This window comes from Malaclemys terrapin, chromosome 18, assembly GCF_027887155.1.
Source record: "Malaclemys terrapin pileata isolate rMalTer1 chromosome 18, rMalTer1.hap1, whole genome shotgun sequence".
Taxonomy (NCBI): Eukaryota; Metazoa; Chordata; order Testudines; family Emydidae; genus Malaclemys; species Malaclemys terrapin.
The window spans coordinates 11,252,120-11,269,176 of record NC_071522.1 but is presented as its reverse complement, the minus strand read 5'-3'; the positions used below and the strand labels follow the sequence as shown (position 1 = coordinate 11,269,176).

The 17,057-nt window shown below is 42.5% G+C and overlaps 1 protein-coding gene across 2 annotated transcripts in view; it reads right to left on the bottom strand.

Moving 5' to 3' along the window:
• The window catches only part of WSCD1 (WSC domain containing 1), a 57,092-nt gene that overhangs the window by 13,046 nt on the left and 26,989 nt on the right, over positions 1–17,057 (bottom strand). For both annotated transcript variants that reach the window (XM_054008498.1, XM_054008499.1), the window contains one exon: positions 6,711–6,832. In XM_054008498.1, coding sequence (XP_053864473.1) covers positions 6,711–6,832 — 122 coding nt within the window. The remainder of the gene's footprint in view (positions 1–6,710; positions 6,833–17,057) is intronic.

The following is a 17,057-nucleotide window of genomic DNA, read 5'->3' as shown; positions in this document are numbered from 1 at the left end:
AAATATGGCCCTTATTTAGGTATCTAAAAGAGAGCGGAACTCTTCTGGAAATCTGTCTCAAGGAAATCCAGTTGCTTCTGGGCGTGAGGGTTAACATCTGCCATATGGATGCTAATACAGCCTGTTCGATTATAGCTGTGAATATCTCACTGTTACAAGGATGGAAATCCTTTAGTTCCTGGAATGAGGAGTTATGCCAATGGTTGCCTAAGAATTAAACTGATGTATTGTTCTTTAACATCTGCAATGTTAAGAAGAAGCTTCTATCATAAAGTTCCTCTGCAAAGTGCGTCTGTTCCTGAAAAGGAGCTCACAGCCTTTTGAACAAATGGATTTAAATAGGCCAGGTGTGCTGAGTCATGTGACTGCAAAGGCTGATTTTTGTTCCCTTTGTCAAAAACTGCATTTTCATTGGGGGGGGGGAGGGGCAATTACAGTTGGCTAATCTTTTTCTGTCAAAACATAATTTTGAAGAAAAATGGCTTTTAAGGGAAAAGCCAACATTTTCATGGAAAAACTGCATTTTTATGCCATTTTCCAGTTTTTTAAATGGAAAAAAAAAACGGAAACCCAAAACTTTAGATTCCCCCCACCCCTAAGAAGATGGAACATTTAAACCAAAAACAGTTTTCAAACACATGTCAGTTTTTGGCTTCAGTTTTTCACCAAAAAACTGGAACGAATGTGTAGGAAATTTCAGTGAAAATGAGAGAATTTTTCCCTATGGAACTTTCCAGCTAAAAACTGGAATTTTTAAATCAACTCTAATGGCAATGCATTAAATTGTCAGCATAGCAGTCTCTCTTGGGGAATGGGGAGAATAGGTGAAATGCTGCAAAGCTTAGCCATCAGGCAGAGCAGAAAGGGAAAGCAGTATGGCTTCTTACTGCATCATGCAATGGTGAGGTCAAGGAGCAAGGGCAGTAGGACCAGGACTAGCGCTAGATTTTCAGATCTGAAGAAGAAGCCAGCTCCTCTTTCCCAAAGTAAATACTGTCCAAAGGATTCTGGAAGAGATGAAGAATCTGGTGGGCCAGATTCTCCTTTGACTGATGTAAATCAGGAGTAAAACGCGGACTTCAATGAATTTACACTGGTATAAAGCTGGTGCATTAGACTTGCTATATGTGTATCATATGCATCTAAGCACATGTTGAAGTCAATGGCATTAAAGCTGGGGCTTTAAGTTAAACATGTGCTTACGTTCTTTTCTTAATAAGGATGTGATCACTTATGTGGTTAAAGTGAAGGATGTGCTGAAGTGCTTTGCTGAACAAGGGCATATAGAAACAAAATGGCTGAATCTGAGTTTTTTTCCTTTTTTACCATAGAAGAGCTACGTTGTGGAACTTTTAAAGGCAGGGTCCCAATAAATGTTTCCATGAAGTGTGGGTGTATTTGCATGTGCAAGTAGCAGGAAAGCTAAATGTCCATGACCAAGCATTTAATAGACGTTCAAAGGGTTGTTCAAGCATACAGAGGGTTTGAATGGCTTGCTGAGCTGCCACTATCTGTACACTTTTAGCAAATGCCTTTTAAAAATCATCTCGATTCTCATCTATGGAAGCGTGTGACAAAACTGCTGAGTGGCTTATCTCTTGCTCTTCCCCAGTGCCTAGTCTCTGATAAGGAGTCAAATATGATGTGTGTCCCATTTGTGCCCTCACTACCAACATTTGCTTACTGAGTGAGATATGAGATTGTCAAAAAGTATTTGCAGATTCAGTCCAAGGGCATAATGGTCCCATTTCTGTTTGCAAACAGAGCTGCAGCTTTTCAGCATAGGTAAAATCATAAATTTCCTCTCCTAATTTGGTTTAGAATAAAATTGCATCGTTTTCTTAGCAAGTTGGCACCTATGGAAAGCTTGCAAAAGTGTAAGCAAAGCTCAGCAAATGGGCCTGATTTGCTATCCTCTGTCCCCTTTGCAGTCAATTCCACCAATGTGGAAATGACTGCCACTCTGATCTGGTGTGTAAGATACAGTGTGGTGGTGAACTAGGCTCAGTGTTTCAAACTAGTGCAAGACACGAAAAGCCCAGTTCTCCTCTTGCTTACATAAGCATCATGCTGGTCAGACTCTACTGACTTGAGGAGCTATTTCTTGTTGCTCTTTCTATATCTGTATCTCAGTGCCTTTCGCAGGGTTCTCTACTGTCAGTGGAGCTTTGGCCACAGCAAATAAGTGGTAGAACTTGGAACGAATCCTACATCCTGTGGCTAAATATACCTGGTACCTCCCCTAGATGTGCCTAGTGAATGGGCCAAATTCTACTAGTATACTGTGTGTAAATATGCATCAGAGAATTCATATCCAGCAAGGGGAAAGTGTGTGTGTGTGTGTGCGGGGGGGTGGGGGGCTGAAACCCTAGATCCTCAGGGAGAAATCTTTCTAAAGGTTTCCAAGCAAAGGGGCTATCTGGAGCAGTGCCAGAGGTTCACTGAGTAATTATCTCTCTTTATGCACATACTCAGCTTGACCCAGATACAGCACCAACATATAAGCCTCCATGCCTATTATTTGTGCTCCTAATAATGTGCTGTGTGAGCATGGGTGCCACCCTTGGGAAAAAGGATGGACATGTGCCCCTCATCTTTTTATTATTGTGGGGATATCCCCCAGTGCAGTGCACTCCTGGTAGCCCCAACATTTCTCTGTGGTTGCCTCACTATGCGTGAGGATGGGGTAACCAGTGCTTTCCCACTGGCTGGAATACAGATGCTCATGCATTCTAACATCGGTTTTGAAGTTAACACAGATGCCCATTTTGAGTGTAGAATTTGGCTCCCTGTGAAGGTTCTTCCCAAGTAAACCACAAACGGGGTTTTACTCTCTCACCCCTACTTCATACTGTGGGCTGGTGTGTCAGCCCCAATGAGGCCCGTGAATGAGTGGAAAAAACTGTCAAGCCAATCAATTACCACATTTCAGGAAATGCTCCCCCAACAACATTAAATGTCAGCTGCCTTGCTCAGCCAGAAAACATGGCTTGGTCGCCAATTTCGGCACAGAGAGTGCATTTTTCACTAAAGTTTCTTGCACATTTGCCAGCCCCAAAGAGAGCCCAAGTTAATAAGCGTTCCTTCCCCATTCCTTCAATGCCATTGACTTTAATATGTTGGCAATTTTTAAATCAAAGGAAGATCTCCGCTTCAACTGCCTGAACTGTTTTGTTTCATCAAGTATATTAAACTGTCAAATCTCTGTACATTTTCAAAATGATTGGAGAATTTCAGATAATAATGTTACTTTATTTACAACATTAAGGTTTCAGCAATATGATGTGATTCTGAAAATGCAGAGCAATTTTCAATCCTGGAGGGAATTTCTAAGAGCTTATTTCCATAAAAATTAATATATAAAATCTTCCTTTTTGGCTTCAACGTGTGTTGGGGAAGGGAAAAAACAGGGAGCTGGCTTCATCAGTGAACAATTTTCAGCAAATGTACTGCATTCGTTGAGAGCCCCACAACCGTTCTGGGAAACGCACGAGTGCAAAGGGCTGCAACTCTTTATCTTCAGCCCCCTGATTATTCAGATTTTGTGCATAGCTTATGCAGAAAATGGAATGATTGCCAAATAATGTATTCAGCCGCAACTTCCTTTTACTGTTTAATCAACAACTACAATCCATCCCCATTCTGTCAATCTCACCTTCCGTAGTGACACAGTCCCTGATCCAGCAAAGGATTTAAGCACGTGCCTAAACTTAAGCACGTGAACAGTCCCACTGAAGTTCAAAGGGCCCAATTCTCTACTGCTTTACTCCAGTTCTCTGGCAGTGTAGATCCACTGCAGTCAGTGGGCCCACCCACAGGCTTAAAGTTAAGCATGTGCTTAAGTGCTCTGCTGGATCCAGCCTTACTGTACCCACAATCCTACTGAAACAAATGGGACTTCTTGGGGCTCATGGGGTGAAATCCTGGCTCCATTGATATCATTGGGAGTTTTGCCATTGAATTCAGTGGAGCCAGGAGAAAGTTACTACCTGACATGCCCCAAAATGGCAGAATCTAGCAGCTTATATTAAGCTCCTACTTGTGTAAACATTTGCAGGATCAGGGCCTGCAAGCCCTTACTGCTCATATGAGTAGCTTACTTGCACCAGAGTCCCATTAATATCAACACCCATGCCCTTAAACATTCGTTTTCTAGTTAATAGAGCTCTAATTATTTTTGTTTGCCTTCCTTACAGCATTTTCTTCACCACTTACATAAATGCATCCTAACCCTAGCCTCTAAAACTCTTTTTTATTATAAACCCATTCAATTAATGAATTACCAAGAGATCAAGAGCATATATAATTAGTTCAACTCTGATCACGGCTAAACCTTTGATGCAGCTTTCCTTGAGACAGGGGAACACAGTTGCGACTACCCAAAAAGCACAGAGAAGCACTAACATGTGCAAAGAAAGGCAGTGCCCGTCATCGAAAAAAGTGAATCCCTCAAGTGCTACTGCTGATCTGAGGTTTGTTTGAAAATAAGCCTGTTCATTTTGCAACCAAGTCAAACATCATTTAGCAAATTTCTATCAACTGGCCTGTTCTAAGAGTAAAAAGGAAAATACCTTTAAATTAGCTGTCCCTCTGAAATAAAATCTCTGCTTATTTTACCTTGCAAGGTCTTTGGGCAGGGAACAATTCTTGTACACTATACAAACATATAGCACAATGGGGCCGTGACCCTGAATGGGTTCTCTAGGAGCTACTGGAATATAAATCAAGCGAATGGAGCTACGATGATTTACACAGATGAAAATCTGGCCCATTTCCTATTATCTTACTGAGTTAAGACAAGTTCCAATTCCCAATGAAGTCAACAGAAAGCCTCCCATATTCTTCAGTGAGAGCTGGATCTGACCCCTAAGGGCCTTATCTTAATCAAGTACTCATGAATTAGCTTTTCTGAAAACCAAGCCCCTTTAAGGTGTCCCAAAAACAGAAGCACCCAAAATCACCAGTCATTTATGAAAATGTAGGCATTAGTGTTTGAGTGCATGTTTATGATAACCTTTCTTCTCCAGGGTTTTCCATACAATCATCTCAGAAATTGACAAGCAATAATTACACCTCACAAGTGGATTAGTTAAACCCCATTAAACCCATGTGGACATTTTTATTCCCAATTAAAGTGGTCTTAATTCGGTTTAGTTTAATTCACTTCTAAACTGAATAAAGGCCACTTTAATTCTGAATAAGAGTGTCCGCACAGAGATTTAATGTGATTTAACTAATTCATTTAAAATTCACACTTTTAGGTAGTTCAGATTGATTTCCCTGTATGTCCCTGTGTACAAAAGGGCAAAGTTGAGAATAGAACCCAGGAGTCCTTCAATTCAGTGCTTTGCTCTACCCCTTATTCCCACACACTCCCTATATTGGTATTACATATGCGCGCACACGTACTATGGTAATTAATTAACACAGAACAACGCTTCAGTGGCATTTTCTCAAAACACATTGAACTGAGGAGGTGGCATAAAGGATATGTTGACTGGGAAAAGACTTCCCACTCCCCATCAAGGGATAAAAGCTGCTAAAATTACTCTACCTAGTGATTATGAAGATTTTGTTTTTCATGCCTTAATAGTTTTAATCACTTTGTGTTACTAGAAGACAAATTAATTGAATGTTTGGTTTACTCCATGTCATCTGGCTTTAGGCTAAATCTGACCACAAAACGATTCTTCCTCTGCACAAAGATACAACCCAACTTGGGCGGGGGGCATGGACTGCCTCTCAATAGAAAGTGCCTGGCCCAAATGCCCCACTCCATTACACCAGTTCATCTTTACTCAAGTCAACGGAGTGAGTTATGCAGATGTAAACCCAGCTGATTGAGAATGTATGCCAAGGCCAAGACTATAACAGGGTTCAAAAAAGAACTAGATAAATTAATGGAGGATAGGTCCATCAATGGCTATTAGCCAGGATGGACAGGAATGGTGTCCCTAGCCTCTGTTTGCCAGAATCTGGGAATGGGCGACAGGGGATGGATCACTTGATGATTACCTGTTGTGTTCATTCCCTCTGGGGCACCTGGCACTGGCCACTGTTGGAAGACAGGATACTGGGCTAGATGGACCCTTGGTCTGACACAATAGGGCCACTCTTACATTCTTATGACCCCTATGTCAGTCTACAGGCCAATAAATAAGTAGCAGAACTTTATTAGCCACTGTGTGGTCATTTGCACCAGTGCAAAGTGGGTGTAAGATGTTACTAAGTCAGAATTTTCCACTCAGGGTTTATCTAAACACACAAGTGGAATCACTTTAACGATGCCATTATAGGGGCAGTACAACCCCCTTAGGGTATGTCTACATTGCAATCAGATGTGTGATTGTATAGGCAAGGTGCTGAATTTGAATCTCTAAGGGAAGAATTTGCCTTATTTAGCATCAATTTCAGGTTTGTACTTGTTAGTCAATATGATATGTCACTTTATTTTCTGCTGGCCCACTGGATGGTCACTTAGGATTGGTTTCCCTGTACATCATCTTTAATGGCAGAATTCTGATTTCTCCCCCACATAAGCAATAATAATTAGACCGGATATGCCACGGTGAGGTTCTTTTGAAGAAATCTGTCCTTTGGAAACTAATTTTTGAATCCACAGCTCCAAAGACACTAAGCATCTCTATTTACTTCATAAATTAACACTCACACAGAGAGAGAGAGAAAAGTGAAATGAGAACTGTTCTTACTTTCTTGGAGCAAAATTCAGAGCACATCTCCACCGTCAAATTGGACTGTATCAAAGAGGCTGGAAAGGTGACTGTTAAATTTTCTGGAGCTCTAAAACATCCTCGATAGATAACATTCCTCCCTGCGGGGATATGAAATAGGTTTCTCTTGAGAAAACAGCATCCGTAGTAGCCTGTCACTATCATAAAAGACAATATTCATTTTGAATCTTTAAAACAATTCTCCATATATATGTATTTTCAGAGTACTTTAGAAATAAGAGAAATAGAGAGAGACACATGGAAAATGCATTGCAAGTCCTGCTATACTGAAAGGAACACACCCCTTTAGCCCTGTACTAACTATTGAAAGAAGGGCTGCAGAGAAGAATTTAAATTAAATTCCGCTGGTGGAGGGCATTGCTATTGTTTGCAAGCCCCAGTTTTCTTTTGAAGATATTTTCCCCTTGAAAGGCTTAAAAGCCCTGATAAAAATCTAAAAAGCTTCCCATGATCTGCACCAGAAAAGAAACAGAATTTAAATGAATTCAGAAGTCCCTTTAGGGACCCACCTTTCTGCACATCTGTTCAGTTATGAAGATGTCACCCCCGCCCCCCATTCACTTGCATTCTTTTCAGATCAGACGAGCTCACTGCAGCCTTCAAAATCTAAACTCAGCTTTTACAAGTCATTCAGGGAGAATGCAAGCTCTTTGCTGAAATCCTGAGGGCCAGATTCTGATCTCCATTGCACCAGTGTAAATGCTCAGTAACTAAAGAGGTCAGCAAAGTTACTCCAGATTTACAGATGAGTAACTGAGATCTGAGTCTTGCTAGTACTTACAGTGTAGTGTTCTGTCCCACTTACCATACAAGGATAAATGTCCCTTTGCAAAGTTGTCCTGGAAATATACTAGCCTAGTCATGCAATTGGCTTTCCTACTCTTTGAGAAGGTGAAAGATGATACAGAAAGTAATAATATTTTACTAACCCAGTCGCATAACAACAGTATCTACTTTTTACATCACGTTTAACCCTAGATCTCAAAGCACTTTACAAAGGAGGCAAATATTATTCTTCCCATTTTACTGATGGGAAAACTGAGGCACATGGAAATGAAACAACTTGCCCAAGCTCAAGTGAGAGACCTGGGAATAGCACGCAGGTCTGCTGAGTCCTAGTCCAGTGATCTATCAACTAGACAATAGTATGTCTACCAAAAAAACAAAAACCCATGGTAAATGGGCAAATATAGTTAATATTGGACTGAACTAATAGGAGATGTAGTTTGGGGCCTTGATGAGATTACATGCATATGACTGTCTGGCAACATGGCCTAGATTTCAATTTCAGTTACGCAGTGTGAATTTAGAGTAAATCCACAGATTTCCATGGAGTTGCTCCTCAGTGACAAAGGAGTATATGCAAATAGAATCTGGACCCTAATATTTTACCTTTCTCAGTGGGAGGAAGAAATCAGAGATGCAATCACTGAGATGTGATTTTTAAGGTGATGTGTTTGTTTCTCAGTGGGGATCTGCAGAGACCAGAGTGCCGGTATCATCTCACTCTCACAAAATCTTTTGTTCATAAAATCATAGATTTTTAAGGCCAGAAGGGATCATTCAACCATCTAATCTGACCTCCTGTATTGCACAGGCCAAAGAATTTCACCCAATTACCCTGTATTGAGCCCAATAACTTGTCTGACAAAAGCATCTCTTCCATAAGCATTCAGTCTTGATTTGAATCTATCACTTCAAGGGATAATCACTTTAACTGTTTAAAATGTGTTCCTTATTTCCAATGTGAATTTGTCTGGCTTTAACTTCCAGCCTTTTGTTCTTGATATGTCTTTCTCCATTAGATTAAACAGCCCCTTAGTACCCAGTATTATCTCACCAGGAGTTTATTTCTCCATGGTAGCTTTACACCATAATCAAGTCACCTCTTGATCTTCTTTTTGATAAGCTAAACTGTTGTGTTGGCATCTCAACAGCTTGATGATCTGCATATAGTGATCACCATTTAAAAGAATCGTGTACCACTCAGCCATCTCCCTATTTTAAATACGAGAAAATATTATGCGAGCCCAGATACCACTCTACAGTATCTGGTGCCAAATGCTGACCTTGCAATGGTAACCACTCCGTTTGCAGAACTGAATGATTATTTTTTTAATGCTGAGACTTTCAAAGTGACCTACAGGATTTGGATGCCTAACTACTGTTAGAAATGAATGGGAAAATGGCATGTTCAGATGGTACTGGCCAGCTATGAAATTCCCAGGCAAAAAGTATCTTTTTGTTTCTTTGTTTTTATTTCAGGAGGGAACAAAATATGTTCAGTGTGCCCCCAAAAAAGTGGATTCCAAGATATAGTCAACAGGAATAAGAAAACAAGGAGTAAAACAGTCAGGAGCAGGATACACACTAGCATGATAAGATTACAGGAGGCAAAGGGTCTGATCCATTCTATTCTTCATAGGTTTTCAGAACACTGTAGAGCACTAAGTTACATGAGCAAGATCTGTCGGGTGGTTCATTCTCTCTCTCATCCTCGCCCCAAGAGAACTGCATGTGCAGTGGAGCTTTAGGGTTTATTTTTAAATGTCCACACTTCTGTGTTTATACGCGAGAAGTTGGGTTGAAGAAATACACTCTGCACTTGGGATGGAAGGTGCAGAGATTTGTGATGGTCCTCCACTTCTGTGGGAGTTCGTTCCACAGCCTTGAGTCAGCCCCTGAGACAGTCTGGCTCCTGCACAGAGGAGTGCACCCTTATGGTAGATTTTGATCTCACGCACATTTGTGCAGGGTCTAATATTATAGTTCAGTGACGTTACTGCTGATCTACACCAGCAAGAGAAGAGCTGCAGGTTCAGCATTTATGTGTGTGAGTGTCTTTAATTCCCCACCAGCAACATGTGTTCTCTTTGCTGCATTTAAAGACAAATCAAGTCCATATCCCTTGCTAGATCTCTCTATACATACACATGCTTCCCCCATCCAGGCCAGGTCTTCACTTCAATATCATAAGTACCCCATTTGTCCCAAGACAAAAGTGAATATTTTCCAAGCAATTCATAATGAACTGGGCCATGTAACCCTGCTGCATAGCTTTGACAATTTACAGTTGTGCTATCTGAGAGGGGTTAGGACTAATGTTTCCTAGAAGTAATTTATTTTATTCTAGTAAGGAAGCTGCGTCTGTGTGCCATGGCTTTTGATGTGCTGTGCTTGGTTAGATAGGGTCAGAGGATGATAATCTTATCATGTGATCTGAACACACCATCACTGTCACATTGCCTGCTTTCAGTCCTGTATAGCATGGCACTGCTGAGAATCATACGTAGATAAATGTGGGGTGGAAGGGGGGGGGAGGGTAGGAGGGAGATGGCAAAGATATAGGGAGAACATCAGAGAAAGAAAGACCGAGATAAGAGAATGACAGAGGTAAAGACAGGAACTGCTGGAATTCCATACTGATTTCCCTCCCCCACCCAAAAGAAAAGAAAGTCCAATTCAAAGTACTAGCTCAAGATGAACTATTGTTCCATCTACTGCAGCAGTATAATTATTTACAAGGTGTATTAGAAAGGCATGCAGAGGCCTCATTGTGCTAAGCACTGTACAAATGAGATGACATGGTGGTTGCCCCCAGAGCTTTCAATCAGCTGTCCCCCTATGAGAACATGCCAATGTGCATCACACCAGCTGATTATAAAGAACAGCCATCCTATGTGCCTGTATGTTATAAGGCTAGAACTGGGCAAAGCTATTAAGGCTTACTAGTTTAGATAAGGACAAAACTTATCTGATTTGTACCACACATTTTGATGTCTCTTCTCACTCTTCCCTTTTCCTTCTTCCTATCCTACTCTTCCTTTCCACCATTTGAAACAACCAGAAGCTCCCCCGCCCCCATCCCATCGGTCTCTTCCATTCCCCCCCCCCACCAATCCTCTCCTTTATCTCCAGTAGATCCCTTTGATATTCTAGCTCTTTTTGCATGGCCCCAAACAGAACCCCTAACCAAGAACACTTCCCCAGTCCTGCACTAACTTCCATCCCCCAACAGGTCCCCAACCTTTGGTGACACCATAGCTGGAAGGAGTGGCAGTGAAGGGGAATGAGGTTGTCAAAACTGCATTCTCTCACTTGCTCTTTCTCTCCGCTCTGTTCAAATCTGTTTGGGGCCAGATCTTCAGCTGGTGAAGAACAACCAAGATCTGCTGAGCTCTGGTTCCAAGTGTTTCCTTGAATCAGAGGTGTAATACATTATGGTCCTGATCCTTAGCTGGTCTATATCAGTGATGATTCACGCTGGCTGAGGTATCAATTCCTTCCATTCAAGTACCCCCGTCTGGGGAAGGGTGACTCCGGTTGATAATTGCCTCGCAAATGCTGGAAGGGGAGATTGGGCTGTTCTGTGAATTTGAGCTCTGCTTCAAATCCCAAAATAGAGGTTACTTGTGCTTACGGCCTGACTTTTGCTCAATTACACAGTACAGTTCCCTATAAATAGTAGGTTTCAGAGTCGCAGCCGTGTTAGTCTGTATCCGCAAAAAGAACAGGAGTACTTGTGGCACCTTAGAGACTAACAAATTTATTTGAGCATAAGCTTTCGTGGGCTAAGCTTTCGTGGGCTACAGCCCACTTCATCAGATGCATACAATGGAACTTATATGTTCCATTCTATGCAGCCGATGAAGTGGGCTGTAGCCCACGAAAGCTTATGCTCAAATAAATTCGTTAGGTGCCACAAGTACTCCTGTTCTTCCTATAAATAGTAGTGCTGTCAGACCTTACCATGGTATATGTAGGCTAAAACCTGCCGGCATTAATAGAGAAGGCCTGAATTAGGACATTTGATCATTTTTGGTGGAAAGACTTTGGCCTCGATTCTGGATTGTGGTACGACGACCTTCCACTACATCATTGATGGATTATAGGTCTAACGCCAACAAAGCCAACCATAGGAGGATCACCTCAGGGCAAGGGATCTTCTGGTGGCATAGTGTTTGTGATGGGGCTCCTGCTCTGCCTTTGCCTTCCCTATCCTTTGTTTCCAATAATTTAACCAGTTACTGATCCATGAGAGGACCTTCTCTCTTCTCACGACAGCTTACTTTGTATAAGAGCCTTTGGTGAGAGACTTGTCAAAGGCTTTTTTCAAGTCCAAATACACTATATCACCTGGACTGCCCTTGCCCACGTGTTTGACACCCTCAAATTATTCCAACAGATTGTTGAGGTATGATTTCCCTTTACAACAGCTGTGCTGACTCTTCCCCAACAAAGCATGTTAATCTAGGTAGCTGATAATTCTGTTCTTTGCTATAGTTTGAACCAATTTGCCTGGTACTGAAGTTAGGCTTACCAGCCTGTAATTGCCAGGATCGCCTCTGGAGCCTTTCTTAAAAACCGGTGTCATGTGTTCTTATGTTCTTACTAGCACAAACAGCAAGGGAGAAGAACTTTATTTGGAGATATGCATCAAAAGTATACATCTCAAAGGTACACAGTACAATAATAAGAAGGGGAAAGAACCCTTTTGTTATCCATTACTAAGGGAACAGAAAGGTCAGTGCTCACTGCATTGCATGAATGGTACCCAGTCCTGTGGGGTAGTGACATTGAAAGGTTGCTGTAGGAAGAAACTTATCTGAGTCAAGGATTGTAGCCTGTTGAGTTAAGTTTTAGTCATGGGGAAGTCTGACTGTACTTTTGTTTTATTTGTAACCATTTTCTGTTTCTATTATCACTTAAATCTGTTACTAAACATATTCTTATTTTATGATAAATTCATCTCGGTGTTGTTACATTCAAGTGAGATGTGCCTCCTTAGCTGAGCCAGCAAGCTGGTGTGTATATTCTGTCTCTTTGGAGGCAGTGGACTTGATCATTTCTGTGATCAGTGACGGGCTGGATGCTGCAGGGAGATGCTTCTGGAGCGTTGGGGAGCTGAAGTACACCAAGGGTTAACCTGCAAGTCAAAGTTAGGACTGGTGGAGTCCTAAGGAGTTTGCTTGGCCGGCTAACCGACTGGGCTGGTAGGGAGCTGCCACACAGTCTAGCACCATCTCCCTTTTATGCTGAGGCAGAGGGGTAACAGGGTGACTCACATTTCTGGACATCCCAAGAAAGCATCTCAGCAACCCCCACTCTGAGCTGTGTGGTCCTCTGCCATAGTTCTTTGTTCCTCTAACCAGTGATACCCTTAAAGATGAACTGTAACTTTAACAGAGGATATAGCACCAGCTACATTGCAGAAAGGCCTTGTCCTATCTGTGGGGCCACTCAAGAAATGTGCAAGCAAAATAACAAGCTGCGGGAGAAAGAGCTCTCCCTAGGAGCAGACTGTTACAAACAGCACAACACCAAAAAAAAGCATATGTTTCCCTGCTGCCCATGATGCTCTTGAAAGACTCATTGCTTCCCACATTAATATTTGATTGATGAAACAAAAGTTTTATGAACATACAGAGAATCCTATCAAATCTGATCTGGACCAGAGCTCCAGCAGCCTACACCTACATTCTCAAGGGACCGGAGAGCAGCAGTACACAGCCAACAGATAATAATTTAAGCATATTGCATTGTTCTGTCTTAGTCTTCCTGATTTACAAGGGAGAAATCTATAAATAGATGGCCAAATTCTGCCCCTATGTAAATGATGGGCTCTGTTGTGTTTAACTGTAGCTACACGCTGGTAACAGGGCCAAGGTACATTCCTCCAGCCGGGGCTATTGTTTACCACTGGTTCCGTGTGTGTGTTATGCATCCCCCACTGTGCCCAATCTACAGAAGATGTGAGTCTGTTACAGCTCTCAGCTCAAGGTATAGAGCTTTAAAGCTGTAGAGACTGCTGATTTTTGCTCTGGAGGGTCCTGACTCAGTTAAGATGGCAGTTGTTGCACTACCTGTTCCTAGGAGGCCTTGCAAAGGAGCACAAGGGATGGGTGGAAGCCCCTTCAAGCCTCCCCCCCACCCCCAGCCTTATATGTACTCTGTTTTTATATAAGACCCGTGCAAAAGGCATTCACACTCCCCTATTGTTCCGAAGGCCTTCCCCCAAACAAAATGAGTGGGAAGAAGAGTGGTGATCCCAAACCACAGAGAGCCTCACTTGTTTGTGCTCATTCTTTTGACTGATTGATGAATTCTGAGACCCAGCTTAATTTAGAGTCATAGAGTTTAAGGCCAGAAGGGACCACTAGATCATGATCTCCCGCATATTGCAGGCCACCAGCACCACCTCGCACACTAATCCCAGCAACCAAAATGAGACCAGAACATTACAGCCAGCAGAAGACTAAACTATTAGGTACCGCAGGCAGAGAATAGGAGGGACTGAGCTGCATCAGTATTTGACAGGAAAATGATTAAGTGAGATACACCCGGAAAATCCTGGCAGGTGACCCACACCCCTACTGCAGAGGAAGGCAAACTTCCCCCAAGATCGCTGCCAATATGACCTGGGGGGAAATTCCTTCGTGACCCCCCCCCCACCAGATTCCTTGCACACCTTGAGTAATACCTTACTCTTTGAACAGACCCACTGAAGTCAGCAAGACTACTGGGCAAGTAAGATACTAATCAAGGTAAATAAGGATAGCAAAATAGAGCCCTGGAAGCTCTGTAGAATGAAGGGATCTATTGAAGTGGCGATCAATTAGACCCTGAGCATGTGAGCAAGAACCAGTCAGTCAAGCATCCGAGAGAGACTGTTCAGTGCCGCTTCAGAGCCCTGGCCCATGCCTTCCAGCATCCCAGCTTAGGTTCTACGTTCTGTTCTCTGAGCACCCAGAGCATCATGCTAATGCCTCCATTTGCACCAAACACCCTCACCAAGACAGGTGCCAGGATCACTTCATGGATTGCAGCTACACTGCAGGACAGGGACTCTCCTTTCTAAATGGCACAGAGAGGCCAGGACGTGGTTCTAACTTCACAGATAGGAATTCCTCCAGCATAAGGGGCATATGATATTGCTCATACTATATAATATTCATCTAAGTGCAGAGGACCAGCAGATGGCCTATGTATCCCTTAAATCACACTAGCCTTATTCTGAGGCCTTAAGGGATGCATAGACCTCTGCAAATAAGTGAATTTCACTGGCACTGACTACTTATAAATGCTGATAAATATCCCACTGAAGTGATCCCCAGCTGGCCATCAGAAAGAAAAGTCAACATTGAAAAGAAGTGGATTCTAGTAATGTATTTTTTTTACTGAAAGAAGGAACAGACCAACTTTCCTGCTGCCTTTGTCAACGGTGGATGGATCAGTCTCGCAATTAATCAGTAACTAGTTTATTATTTTCCTTAGAGTTTTAAGCAACTAAGTTTAGGTACCTTAGTTTGACAGTGTTGGTGCAAATATTTCTCTTGATAATGATTAACTTCCACCCAGTGGACAAATTCACATTTGCATAATTCTTTTTCATTCGGAATCAGAACGAAATGTCGGAAATGTGAAATTTTCAGTGGTATGAACCAAAATGGAATTTTTTTGAAAACTTCCAGGCTGGCAAACTGGCGCCCTGGGAGCCAGCTGTGCTGCTTGCAGCCGGGCAACCTAGAGAGCCTTGGGGTACGTTTACACTGCCCACTTAGCCCAGGCTCTGACTCAGCTTTGACCCCAAATCCCCCTTCCGTCCACACACAAATCAGTCTGACTTGGGTCAGCAAGCACTGAAGACCCAGGTCCTAGGATCCTGCTAGGGAGGAGGATCAGAGCCCAAGCCCCAGTCATTTTGCAGTGTGGACGCAGCTCAAGCGGCACACCCGAGTCATGGGCACATAAACATGGCTGTAAGACCCAGGTCCAGTAATTTTAAACCCAAGTTTACACTATGGTGTGGATGCTCAAGCATACGTCCACAAGCTCAGGTCTCACAGACCCCGGCTTAGTGTGCAGTGGAGACCTACCTTTGGAGCTCAGGGAGCCCATCAGCTGGACTTCTAGGGAGTCAGGTGGCCCACGGAGGCTAGGAATCCAGAAAATCCATCGGGTTGGCTGCTAGGGAGCCTGAGAACCTCGGCATTGCAGCTGTCCACCACCTCGTGGGCTGATTTGCAGGCTGGTGAGAAACTAAGGAGGCTGGCCTGCCTGCCTGGTTCCCATGGAAAGTTTAGATACAATAGACACATTCCTGTGTTTTGATTCTCTCAAAACAGCATTATCTGATGAGAAAACTGTTCCACTGGAAAAATTTGGACCTGCTCTACCACTGACCCTTTGGGCCAGGTTAGAGGCAAAATAGTGGGCAAGCAGGCAGAAGCAGCAATAGCATGCACTGTATCTGCTTTGTGGATTATATTCCATAGGTCACTTCATTCTACATAGCTTCCAGGACTATATTCTGCTATCCTTATTTACCTTCATTAGTATCTTACTTGGCCAGTAGTCTTGCTGATTTCAATGGGACCATTCAAAGAGAAAAATCTTAGTCAAGGTGAGTAAAGGCATCACAATCTGGCTCTTACACACACACACACACACACACACACACACACACACACACACACACACACACACACACACACACACACACACACACACACACACACCCCCTACCTTCAGAATTAAACAGTGATGCAAATCCTGGGAAACTTGCCAATGTGCCTGTCAGCCTGACATTAGCAATTTAGGTCTGTGTACCTGTGATCTATAATTAATGTGTAGCAGTGTGCATTATTGTACAAATCTTGACTCTTCTTTCACCATATATGCTGATGCAACCTAAGGTCTTTGTTGTTTTGTTCTCAGCAAATAGCAATGTGAAGAAATCAGAAGGTTTGTAAAAGTAAAAACTGCTCAGCTGCTTAGACATTTATGTGGTTTGTGTTGGTCTGAAGGTTTATCTATTTTATCTCCCATGATAAGTCCTAATTGAATGGCAAACAAGAACTGGCAAAACTCAAAATTAGGCAAAACTCCCCACAAACCCCAGCTATTAGGAGAATTAGCAAATCTTTGTGTCAGATCATTACCAGCTCTCATCTAGAAGAGACAGAGGCATATTCCTCTACCACTGAAAACGTATTGATTTTGTTTAAGAGAAAGTTTGGGGCGAGAATGGTACTGTACATGCATTCTCTTAAGCGAATGGCAGAAGAAATAGGTTTCCCAAATTTCTAATACACTTGCATTTTGCCCTGTGATAATGAATGCAAGACAGATTTTTTTTGAAGATGAACTCTCGTTGAGGTGACAGTCGTAATGCTCTATATTTTACTGGTTCCCATGGTTACTCAAACTCTTTATGTAGCAACTCTGATGCAACTGAGTCAGATGTTTCACACTCCTCCTAAATAACCAGTTGAACGACCATCCGAGCTGAGCTGTATACTTGCC